This window comes from Tribolium castaneum, chromosome 1, assembly GCF_031307605.1.
Source record: "Tribolium castaneum strain GA2 chromosome 1, icTriCast1.1, whole genome shotgun sequence".
NCBI classification, from domain to species: Eukaryota; Metazoa; Arthropoda; class Insecta; order Coleoptera; family Tenebrionidae; genus Tribolium; species Tribolium castaneum.
This window is the reverse complement of record NC_087394.1, coordinates 11,171,426-11,183,418: the sequence shown is the minus strand read 5'-3', so window position 1 is coordinate 11,183,418 and position 11,993 is coordinate 11,171,426. Positions and strand designations below refer to the sequence as shown.

At 32.8% G+C, this 11,993-nt stretch overlaps 2 protein-coding genes across 2 annotated transcripts; one reads left to right on the top strand and one right to left on the bottom strand.

Moving 5' to 3' along the window:
* Window positions 1-500: 500 nt before the first annotated feature.
* eIF6 (eukaryotic translation initiation factor 6) lies at window positions 501-3,075 on the bottom strand. The gene is made up of 5 exons (XM_965019.4): window positions 2,935-3,075; window positions 2,622-2,883; window positions 2,391-2,567; window positions 705-886; window positions 501-650 (listed from the first exon to the last, which is right to left on the bottom strand). The coding sequence occupies exons 1-5, from the start codon at window positions 3,039-3,041 to the stop codon at window positions 641-643; spliced, it is 738 nt and encodes a 245-aa protein (XP_970112.1). The 5' UTR covers window positions 3,042-3,075; the 3' UTR covers window positions 501-640.
* Window positions 3,076-3,077: 2 nt separating this feature from the next.
* On the top strand, window positions 3,078-11,760 carry Rcc1 (Regulator of chromosome condensation 1). The gene is made up of 8 exons (XM_008193150.3): window positions 3,078-3,209; window positions 3,257-3,341; window positions 3,392-3,591; window positions 3,642-3,824; window positions 8,447-8,678; window positions 8,730-8,879; window positions 8,929-9,201; window positions 11,343-11,760. Exons 2-8 carry the CDS (start codon window positions 3,275-3,277, stop codon window positions 11,528-11,530), a joined length of 1,293 nt encoding a protein of 430 aa, XP_008191372.1. The 5' UTR covers window positions 3,078-3,209; window positions 3,257-3,274; the 3' UTR covers window positions 11,531-11,760.
* Window positions 11,761-11,993: the final 233 nt, after the last annotated feature.

The window sequence follows — 11,993 nt, the reverse complement described above, 5'->3', positions numbered from 1 at the left end:
TTACAAAGGAAAGATGAATGGAGATGCGACAAAGACAGACGCATCCTCAATCATCATTTATGAATTAACGTAAAGCACGTAAGAATTGTAGTAAAATTTGTAAGCATTTTGATTGGGCCGCTTCAGGTCGGCCATTATTATTACGGAAAAAGCCAATCACTTTAGATTTTTTGATTCATTCAAATTTATATTTTTGGATTTGATTGGTCCATTTAAGGGAGGCCATTAAAATAATGTGAGAAACCAATTACTTTGAATGTTTGCATTCATTCAATAAATTGATTGAATTAAAATTTTGCATTAATTAAGAAAATTTGGGGCCAGTAATTCGAATTAGTTTAATAATTCAAAATTAAATTTCAATTTTCTTTTTTGTAAATCTGACTGACTCAAGAATTCAAGCCTTATTGTATACCGTTTTTTCATCTTTTTTAGATGAGGGGTCTTTGGGGCACTCAAAAAGGGGTTTAATTCGTGTATAGAAATAAAACATAGAAAAATACGAAAAAATTGTTTATTAAATTATTGATATACATATTTGCAACATTTCAAAAACTGAGAATAGTGCGTATCACATGAATTTTTTTATATCATTACTCTGTTTGAAACGGACATAATAAAGTGAAGAATCATCTTTAATTTACGACATGCTGGAAAAAAATAAATGTAATAAGAACAAAAATAATTTTGTTTTAATTGAAAACCTTTCAATGATACTAGCCCTCATTTTTGATGTGATTGAAGAAGGTGCAGCTCCACTCAGTTTAAACACTGACTCAATTACTGACAACTCAGTGGAAGTTGTATCCATACCAGCAAACGCAGTCCAGTCATTTACAACCAAACCGGCACCAACCACTTCACTACCTCTGTTTACTGTTCCAGCCTGTTAAAAAAATAAATTTAAAACATAATTTCATGAGTCTTAATAATAAACATATAGCCAAGAGTGCCGCCAAGATATCATAAAATTTAAATTTAAATCACTGCTTGGATTTTTTCTCTTCGTAACAAATTACGAGAAAATTAATTATCCAAACCAAAGAAACAACGAATTCAATCATAATAGGCAAAAGATAATCCAATGTTCGTTTTTCTAAAAGGTGTTCAAAAAAAAACAGAAATCTTTATCCTGTTGTAAATTATTTTTTTAATTTTTAAAGGCATTAAAGCAAATTTTAAATAGTATGTTAAGAAAAAAAGTTACACTGCATGAGTGTCAATGACTCAATAATTCTATCGATTCTCTCATTTGCGAAATTTCACAAAATAATATGGTTTTCAAACGATGAATCCGTCATTTTCGAACCAAATTAATTATTTTTCAATTTAGAAAAATTTCTCTACAAAAATGTTGAGCTTACATACTCAAGAAGCAATAAATAACACAATTTTCGATACAATTCGGTTTTTTTGTCAAAATTTATAAGCTCTGAAAAAAATATACATTCCGACCAATTTTTTTACGAAATTTCAAGAAATTCATGTTGAGTAAAAATTTACAAAAAAATGTACCATTTTCGAACAATTTTGGTCAGTTCAGATGATTAATTAATGTAATTTTAGACCACTTTTGACTCAATTTAGTGATTTTCCAACCCAGTTTCTCCAAAAAAATCTTAAGTAACATCACTGTCGACACAATTTTTGTCCAGTTTTCGCAAATTAATTGTGTGTCTCGAAGAAAACGTACTTCGAAACGCATATAAAACACAGAATAGCATCAATTTCGGCTCCATTCGTTCACTTTTTGGTCTAAATGTCATTTTGAAGCCAATTTAGTGATTTTTCGGAACGGTTTAGCAAAAAAAAAACAACAAAATTATCTCAAAAACGTGGTGAAACTACCAAAAGATAAAACTATTCTCTTTGTTTTTATTTGGTTTGTAGTAACTGCACAAGGTAGAGTAACCAACAATGAAAAAAACGTAAACGCAAGAAATGTAAACAATAAAAAAATAAACATAAAACACCATATACATTAAAAAAATCAATCTACGAATATAAACAACCTGCAAAAGCATATTATGTACTAATAATTTTTTATAATATTTTTTGTGCATCCATACTTGCAACAATAATTAACTACTTAATTTTTTTGTTTATTGATATATTCTAGTAATTAAATAAAAAATATTATAATATTTGGTATTCATTCTGATTTATTGTTTTACCATTTGCCTTGATCGCCTTCTACAATTTAACAACACAAAAGTGAATATTTATTACACTTTTATGCATTTATTAATTATTTATGTTCAAAGTCATTAATCTTTACTCGTTTTGCAGCTTCTCATCCGACTTAAATAAAATACCAGTAAATTCTTTATTTTTCCCAGAAAGTATGAAATTTTCAGAGCACACAAAAACCACGATACAATGCAACTCACCACCAACGGCACTTGTAAAAGAGACGACAACTCCTCAAGATCCACAACACTTGTATTAGGGTGAACCAAGCCCCCTTGATTACTCAAAACACAATACGAGCCCACCAAAACATTGTTAGCCACTGTTTGCCTAAAAACTTCCACTTTCAAAGTATCTGCGATAATTTCCTCGGTTTCCTGCAATAAATTATTGCACAACTTTTGTTAACAAATTTGTTTTGTAAACCATACCCTATCCAAATCTGGATGTACAAGGGCAACATAGTCATTACAAGCTATAACATTGCCTAAAGCCGACAATCTCTCCTCCACACGCTGAACTTTAACTGAGTCAGGAAGCGCATTCCTAATGTGTTGCAATTCAGTATCAAAGGTTGTGTTTGGAACCAACAAACCGTTCTTATTTCCGACACACATTCGTCCTATTATTCTGCATCCTGCCAAGGACGCATGCACCACGGGTATCGTATCAGCAAAATCGCCCTCAAATGTGCTAAAATATTCAATTTAACACGACACCAAACCATGCTGTCCCAACAATTACCTGTAGAAATTTTCGGACCCGCCAATTGCAACCAAACAATATGCGTTAGTTAATTTGGCAAAAACACCAATTTCGTTGTTATTTTCAAACTGGACACGGAATGCCATCGTGCAATACAACACTTTTTCTACAAATTAATAAACGGGAAATGTGCTTAACCTCAAAAAAAACTAGAAATTTTCGTTGCGCACTGTTGGCGTGAATCGTTAAAGTTACCAAATCAAGCCGACAAAAAACCAAAAGTTACTAACCGACTAGCTTTTTGCCGCTCCAAGGTGAGCATCACTAACCTCAATTTTCCGATAATTTCGCTATATTTTAATAAAAAATTGTGCAAGTAATGGCCGGTAAACGACGTCGCCCTAGCACAACCGAAGCCGGAGCCACCAAGCCCAAGCGCGCGAAGTGTACGCCCTTGTAAACATGTACCCACCATAACCTAAAATTCTCATTCTAGTCACTTTAGACAGCGTGAAATTACCAGAGACTACTCGTGAAGGGGTTCTGCTTGTTACGGGAGCCGGCGACTGCGGCCAATTGGGTTTGGGGCCCGATGTGTTGGAGAAAAGTAGGCCCGCGCTAGTGCAAACAAGTGATGAAATTGTCGATATTTGCGCTGGGGGTATGCACACGGTTTGCTTGACCAAAGAAGGCAAAGTAATGCGGTTGCGATTGGGTTGAGTCGGTTTGCTTTATGTTGGTTCTAGATTTTGAGTTTTGGGTGTAATGACGAGGGGGCACTTGGACGTATCACGGAGGGCAAGGAGGATGCGGAATCCACTCCTGGCGAGGTTGAGTTGCCTGGGAAAGTTATACAGATTACGGCGGGGGATTCACATTCGGCTGCGTTACTGGACGATGGGAGGGTGTTTGCATGGGGGACATTTCGTGTAAGTAAGATTTAATAATCAAGATTTAAATTTTTTTTCTTGCAATTTTGGGACTCGTTTAAAGATTTTTAAATGAGAATCCCGGGTTAAAGTACTTTTTCTTTGTAAACTTGAGATGTGAAAGAACAGATTTTCAAAAAATTAAAATATGTATAGCTCAAATAACAACTTGGGACGAATGGTTTTGTTTAACTGTACTAGCAAAAAATATGCTCAACATAATAGGCGTGGTAACATATTTATTTTAAAAAAAATGTATTGTTCTAACAAAAAATAGTACCGGTTGAGAACCTCACAAATTCCGCTAGAATATACTCGTAGTTATTCAAAAAAAAAACTTCAAATAGTACTTATAATCTTGGGAATTTTTTATGACCACGTCACATATTTATTGCTTATACTGATTTTTTTAAATATTGTTTTAGATAAAGTGATTGGGCTAACTTTATCTCTACTTTGACTATTATTTAATATTTAAATCTATATTGCTTTTCCATTTCAAAAAATCTCAAAGCATCGACCATTTTGAGAATTTCTCTAAATTCTACTTTCGTGTAAAAAAAATTAATGTAGTTTTTTACATTTCACGCCCATACCATGAAAATTTGGGATAACATTAAAGCATCAAATTGAAGCGTGTTAGAACCTCTATCATTTGAAATATATTTTTTTTCTTTTGGGCAACTAGCAGTGTTTATTTTTTCACTGAAACTAAAACATGTAATATAATAATTAATTTACTTTTATGAAATACAGTATGAATTTGTAAGGCCCTAGTTATGTAAATATTTTAAGTGGTGATAGTAGAGCTCAAAATGAATCGAAACAAACCTTCGTTTTGCTTGTGAGCAAGTGGAATTTATCTAAATTGTATTTTATGTGCTTAAATAATCAGTTTCGACGAAATTAGCATTTTTTATTTAACGTAATCTGAAGTCTTTCCAGAACTCATCGACTGAGTTCCTTCAGCTAGAAATTTGCAAGTACATTAATTTCACTTGTGTGCTCACTGAAATTACCAAAATTTGCCTAAATACAACTTAAAATCTTAAAAAAACCTTGATAACAAAGGCTACATTTTTGGTTTTGGATTACGTGGCAAGTTGGGAAGTATATGAGGACGCTCACTTTTAAGTTCCGGCCTCTATATTTCATCTTTATCAGTACACTAATAATGAATGTATTGATATTCCAAACAGAAAATTGGCAAGACTTGTTCGGTTTACTAAAACCTTCGGATTATAGAATTTATAAAAAATTATAATATCTATCTACCTTCAAACAAACTAAATATATTTCTTCAAAAAAATTCTATATTCAATGACTAGAAAGTCATCTATTTCAAAATAAAAAATTACAAAACAAATGTTTCGATATGTTTAGTTAGTTAAAAAATCTGATAACTTCTTCAGTTTTCATTACTTTTTAATAGTTTTATAATACAGTAAAACCTCGTAACAACAGACACCGATGGGAAATTTTTAATTGTCCGTTGTATAGAGGTGTCCATTAATAGGAAGTAAGAAATTTAAATAAGTATAGGTTTTGTTACGTTACTACAAAAATGTCTGTTGTGAAAAGGTGTCTGTTATTGGAAGATGTCCGCTAACGGAGATTTAACGGTGATAGTTATAATAATAATGAAAATAATAAGCCGTTTTTATTTCAATTGCAAATACAATTTTCACACTAAGAAATCTTTCTTTAACACAGTGACGATTGTTGAATAATTATTTTTAAATTAACTTTGTGAGTAAAATTACAGACTTTAGAAGTTTTTTTAATTAAAAAAAAAATAAAATATATTGAAAAAAATTAAAAAATGAAAAATAATCAAAAAAAAACTAGAAATTAAATGTGTTTAACACTTTATAATGGTATCCAAGACTTTAATTATAATTTTTAATCTCAGTTTTCACGTGTATCTTTGAGCCGTGTTGCCTTTTTCCATAATTTGTTTAGGCTCTGATGTAAAAATAGAGCATGTGGGTTTTTTTTCAAACATGTTTTCGGTACCCTGGGGGATTACCCAATTACTTCCCTTCACTGAGGTGCGCGACTTTCCGGATACCCCTGTATAAGCAAAAAAACAAAAAATGGCACCATTAACCCCATCCATTTTGATATATGTCTACCCAAGTGTAAAGGAAGCGTCTAAAAAAAATCCAGCTCTCTAGGAATTTTTTTCATCGATTTATGTAATTTGACTGGAGTAAATACCACGACCGGGTGATGAGCGGTGCGACGACGCGGCGGCAGTATAGAGAGTATCGAAACGACGTCGACACGGTGCATGTGCGCTCCTTGACTTATACTTTACTTTTTGTAAAAATAAATTGGTTTTGAAAAAGTCTCGTAACAAATCAGAAGTGGGATAATTTCACGTACTAGTTTGTGATATTTTAAGTGGCGTAATTGAAAGTGCGACGAAATTAGCTTCAAGGACTTGCACGAACGAAAAACGTCAGTGCAAAAAAAGGCGATAAGGACAGATAAATTTGTCACGTTGGGTGTGGCAAAGCGAATTTCGACGAAAAGTGCATCAAAATGTTTAAAGGGCAAGCAGGCGACGAAGAAACCGACTTGAAGGAGGCGGCCTTAAGGATGGTTTCGGCGGCAATCCAGGTGCCGTCAGTGGCCTTGAATGATCCAATTGCGCAGTTATTGGGATGAGGGTTGAAATTTCAAATCGAAAAGGTGGTGAGACAGCAGGCGGCACTAATTTTAGGCGAAATTGCGGATACCCAGGCGAGGGCCGAAAAAGAGACGGGGGTGACCTTATGTAATAGGGTTGCGGGCACGGCAATCACCGGCGATGAGGTTTGATTGTTTCACTGCTGACACAAAAATTGCATTAACTCAAAATACGGACCTGGAAATATTTTGGTAGCGGTCGAGTAGGTAAACAAGCTTTACAGCGTCCCATTGTCAGGCCGTTGACTTGTACTTTACTTTTTGTGAAAATAAAGTGATTTTGAAAACGTCTCGTAATAACTACAAATAATTTTTTACTTTTTTTTATCTTTATGTGTAAGCATTACTTTACCACATACCACTGAGATGATGCGCCAGTTTTTGAGCACCTAGATGTGGTATGAAATTTATTCTCTCAAATTTTGTCCCTTACATTTTTTTATCAACAGTATCGGTTGTGTTTCGAAACGGTGCGCAAATTGGTAAAAGCTGAAAAAATAAATATTGTTTTCGATAAAAATTTTGTATTTTATCTCTTTTAATGCTCTAGGTATATGTATTTTTTTTATTTGCTTTTTTACTTTATTTCATTGGTTTTAAAACTTTGTCAAACAACAACAGTTTCTTCTGGCGACACTAATCGCCTGATTTATAACAACTCTGCTACTTTTTACGCCTTTTATTTGTTTGTAAACCATATTTTGCTTAACTTGCTTGCTTCATTAAATTTTAATTCGTTGTTAAAACTTAACAACGCGAATAGACCAATCAAATTCGTTTAATTTGGTCATGTGATCAGTTAATCACGCATTTAATTGCAGATTAAATTAGTGACGCTTCTATAAACTGGTGTTTAGAGCCGGTTTATAAAAGGCTTCATTAAATTTTAATTCGTTGTTAAAAGTAAACAAAGCGAATAGACCAATGAAATTCGTCTAATTTGGTCACGTGATCAGTTAATCACGCATTTAATTAATTGAAATAATAATTAAATTAATGACGCTTCTATAAACTGGTGCTAAGAGCCGGTTTACAGAACATTTTAATTGCAATTAAATTTTAATCGCGATTAACTTGGCATTTGTCAATGCATTTCAAATAGCAACTTAATTCGAATTAGTTTAATTCTCAATTAAATCTTAATTTCACTTTCTGTAAACCGACCCTTAAACTTCATTAAAATTTTATCTGTCTGTTAGATGCTAAGGTAGTACGTATCTGATTGGCGTTTAAATTTATCTTGCCGATAAATATGAAACTGGGCTTTAACGATTTATTTTTGAAAAATTGTTTGTGACCACAACAATTTTTTGTGACTTTAGAGCGACTTTTAGGCCCGGTATTTCATTGTGAGTTAACTTTAAAGTTACAAAATTATGGCTGAAGAAAAGGCTTGATGAAAAATCCAGAAAGACTTTAACTCTTAACATCTTTTGTTAAACTGTGGTTTTAAAACGGAAATACCCTAATTTATAGAAAAATGTTTGGCTAACAAAAATAAGTTCTGGAAATGACAGATCGTTCATGACGGTAGGAGTGCGCAGAGACAACCTTACATTTTTTTTTGTTGGAACCATGTGTTATTTGTTGCTTGATTTTTTGTTACAACACGCATTTTTGTTTTGAAATTTTTGTTACCACACGAACATCACGGGTATTTTGCTCAATTTTTTCTTTGGATGAGTAATTTTGTGTTCAAGTTTATTTTGTATTTGAGTTATTTTTTATTTATTTACAAAAAAGAGCTATTATTATTACTTCTATTTCTTGCCGTTTAAATATGTGATTCTTTTTTAAAAAAAATTGTTTGATATTATGTACTATTTCTGAAATGTCTACGTTGAAGAAAATCTACGAAAGACGAGATATATTCCACATGCTTTTATTAGAAGAATAAACGTTTCAAAAAGTTAATTTTTTTAATGTAGGACTCACATGGTAATATGGGCCTGACTTTACGAGGAAACGAAAAGTTACCTTACGAAATTATCCAGGAGGTACACGTTATCAAAATAGCGTCAGGGGCCGACCACATTGTTTTTTTAACAAACCATGGAGAAGTTTACACTTGTGGATGTCCTGAGCAAGGACAATTGGGCCGAACGAGCGAGAGAGGTAGCAGTAGGAATGCTAGAAGTAATATGGGCAAGGGACAAATAGGTGGGCAAAAATAATTGAAAAAAAAATCAATTACTTATTTCCTTATTACAGCAAAATTGTTACAACCCACAATCATCAGTCTAAAGCCCAGTTTAAAGCTTCATTTTGACAACATCTGGGCTGGCACTTATTGCACGTTTGCCAAAGTGGCCGGCAAAAGTGATATTTACGTCTTCGGACTTAACAATTATAACCAGTTAGGTAAACTCGCAACAATGCTCACTAAGTATTACTAAATGTTTTTGTCTAGGTTTAAAAAGCTTAGCACCTCAGTATTTACCAATACTTTCCAAGGAGTTTTCCAAATACAATTGGAGCATGATTTCGTCAGCTGAACACCACACTATTGCGTTGACTGAAAATGGAAAAACTTACGCCATTGGTAGGAAGGATTACGGGCGTCTGGGGCTAGGCAAAGATTGTGAGGATGCATCAGAGTTGACTGAAATCCCAGCTTTAAAGGACAAAACTGTTGTTTATGTGGCTTGTGGCTCGTCCACTTCTTTCGCAGTCACTGACAAAGGTATGCCTTATTATCAGTGTGAGGAAATTTGTGGCCATGAGGCCACAACCGATCAGCCGACTCGTCGTAGCGCTCTCGCGATGTTCACATTTATCGATGAAATGGTCCGCTACAGCGTGTGCATTGGCGTAGTTTACTTGGGGTTTATACAATTAATGTTACCGGTCGCTTACAAAAATCTAATTAAAACATAAATATTATTGTTTTATTATAATTACGGAGTACCCAAGAAAAATTGTGGCAATAAAATAGTCGCTAATTTATTAAGACTGCGGTATATTTGTTGAGATTATTTTCTGAACCAATTTTAAAATAGTCGCTAATATCAGCTTCTGATTGGCTAGTTCAAACCCTTACAAGGCACCTAATTTGACATAATCGTTAAAAAATAACTTCATCATTTCCTCAATCTTACATGGACACCAATGAAGATGTTTAATACAGGGGAGCGTAAGTCACTATTACATTTTGAAAATGTTGCGTTTTAATTTAGTGGAAATTAAAATTAAAAACTAAATAAAAATATTTTAATCATTTTCTCTGAGAAATACGTTTGAATAACTGTGACTCTTTCTAAATTCTCGAAAACTGATTCCGTTTTGCGGTTAAAATATCTTTGAATTTCGAAAAAGATCTTTCTACATCACAGCTGGTTACAGGAGTAAATAAAAAGTTTGGTGCTAATGCAAAATATGTCGAAGGTGGTACATTATTCGCTATTTGTTTTAAAACTAAAAAAATCGGGATTTCTAGTAACAACTGCGTCAATTTTTGCATTAAATTTATCTTGTAATGACCATTCTACAGATTTTAACTCTATCAACGTAGACTCAAATTTCTCAACTGCCGTGGATAATTTTAAATTTTACGTTTCTAGAAATTTGATCGTAGTTGGAATATTTGAAAAATTGTTTTCAATAAAATTAAGTTGAGAAACTAAATTTGTGGTTGAAACTAAAGTTTTACATTGTTTAATGCTTTGTGCATCGTCGTATAAAGCAATAAATAAATGATTTTAATTGATTAAAATTTTTAGAAATTTGCTTCTAACCAAGTATCCCAGCGTGTAACTACAATTGTTGATTCGTCAGAAACGTTACGATTTGCATATTTTTTTAAAAAGGACTTTAAAGAAGGATTATTTAGTTATCTACAAAATGTGCTCGAGGTGAAATCGCAGCGTATTTCCCTTTGAAACGTGGTGTGGTTGAAAATATTTCAAGGGCTAAAAATGGTAAATAATTAAAAAATTATTAATGTCACACCAAAGAATACTTTGAAATGAATTACAATTTCTTAATTTAGTTCTATTGGGTCACTTCTATGCTTTTTAAATAGTACATGATAAAAATGTTCTTTTGACTTTTTAGATATTATTAAAATTAACAGAGTTAGGGCGGTTGAAAGTAAAGGTATAATATTAATAGATAAGTGACATTAATTATTTTTTAATTATTTACGAATTACGATTTTTAGCTCTCGAAATGTTATCAAAGGCGATGAACACGCTTCAGAGGGAAATACGGTTCGGTTTCACCTCAGGCGCATTTTGCAGTAAGTTTAAATTGCAATAACTTGGTGAGTCTTACAGATAACGAAATGATTCTTGCACCAAAAATTTATATCAAGTATTAGCTTTATTTCGTCTCGATTATGTGGGAGTCTATCTTTTAAATTAAAAAACTTTCTCGCATCTCGAAAATTTCACTACACAATTATGCAACGTTACAAGAAAATGTAATTTTTTTGGTTTCCCTTTATCAAAACTAACCTTGTTAAACTACGTATAAATCTACATTCATTGAAAATTTGTTTGCAAAAAAAACGGAGTTTCTAGCTTTATTCAGAAGGAAGATATGAGTATGTAAACGCAAAATGTGTTCAATTTTAGGTGTTTGCAAATTTTTAGCTAAAACGTCTTTTCAGCCCCTTCGCGATGGTTGAAACAAAAAATTCTTTGACTAAACATTTTTTAATACTCTTTACTAACTTATATCAACAATGCAAGCTGTTCCACAACATTTCGATTTAAAAGTTTATCTGACTGGAAGCGCGCGCCCATGCACTAACCTTTGCCCATAAGATTTCCTCACACTGCTTATTATTCAAAAAATATTTTTTTCTAATGTTACAAATTACAGGGGAGCTTTATGGCTGGGGTATGGGAACAAATGGCCAGTTAGGGAATGGTGAAGAAGAAGATTGTTTCGAACCCACTTACGTGAAAAGCAAGCAGCTGACAGACAGGCCAGTTTTTAAAGTCAGTGCCGGAGGACAACATGCTGTTATTTTAGCAACAAATTCGAATAATAATAAAGGTGACTCTTAACAATTGCTTCGAAGTGAGTATTTGTCAATTTAGCTGCAACAATAATTTTGTGTATCCAGGTAGAGATACACTCACATTTTTTATTTGATTGAATGTTGGAGAATTGAGTACCGTTTTTGTATAATTTGTATTGTTCACTGCCGTTACGTTAATGTTCTTAGTATTCGTTTGGTCAAACAAGAAGTGAAAATATTGTTATTGTTAGTGCAGCAATTATATTTTGAAACTTTGTTATGGTTTATCTTCAATTTCATCTTGACCAATCTTGTCCTGGTCCAAACCAATCCTGAGTCCGTTTCCGAAGTTAAATATTTAATTTAGAAATGATTTATTGTTTTTTGGATACGAATTTGTATCCTAAACATATTTAATATTGTGCAAGCACATAAAATGTGCAGTCATTCAAGCGTCCGTTAAACAATTTATTGTTTTTATTAAAACATTTATTAACAGTGCGATTTAC

Bases quoted from the DNA above. Each gene is read 5' to 3' on its own strand.
- Rcc1 (XM_008193150.3), top strand. From the start codon at position 3,275: ATGGCCGGTAAACGACGTCGCCCTAGCACAACCGAAGCCGGAGCCACC. The intron at 3,342-3,391 runs GTACGCCCTTGT...TTCTCATTCTAG, and splicing joins CAAGCCCAAGCGCGCGAAGT to TCACTTTAGACAGCGTGAAA. The intron at 3,592-3,641 runs GTAATGCGGTTG...TGTTGGTTCTAG, and splicing joins GCTTGACCAAAGAAGGCAAA to ATTTTGAGTTTTGGGTGTAA.
- eIF6 (XM_965019.4), bottom strand. From the start codon at position 3,041: ATGGCATTCCGTGTCCAGTTTGAAAATAACAACGAAATTGGTGTTTTT. The intron at 2,884-2,934 runs GTAATTGTTGGG...TGAATATTTTAG, and splicing joins GGGTCCGAAAATTTCTACAG to CACATTTGAGGGCGATTTTG. The intron at 887-2,390 runs GTGAGTTGCATT...TTTTTTTAACAG, and splicing joins TTTTACAAGTGCCGTTGGTG to GCTGGAACAGTAAACAGAGG.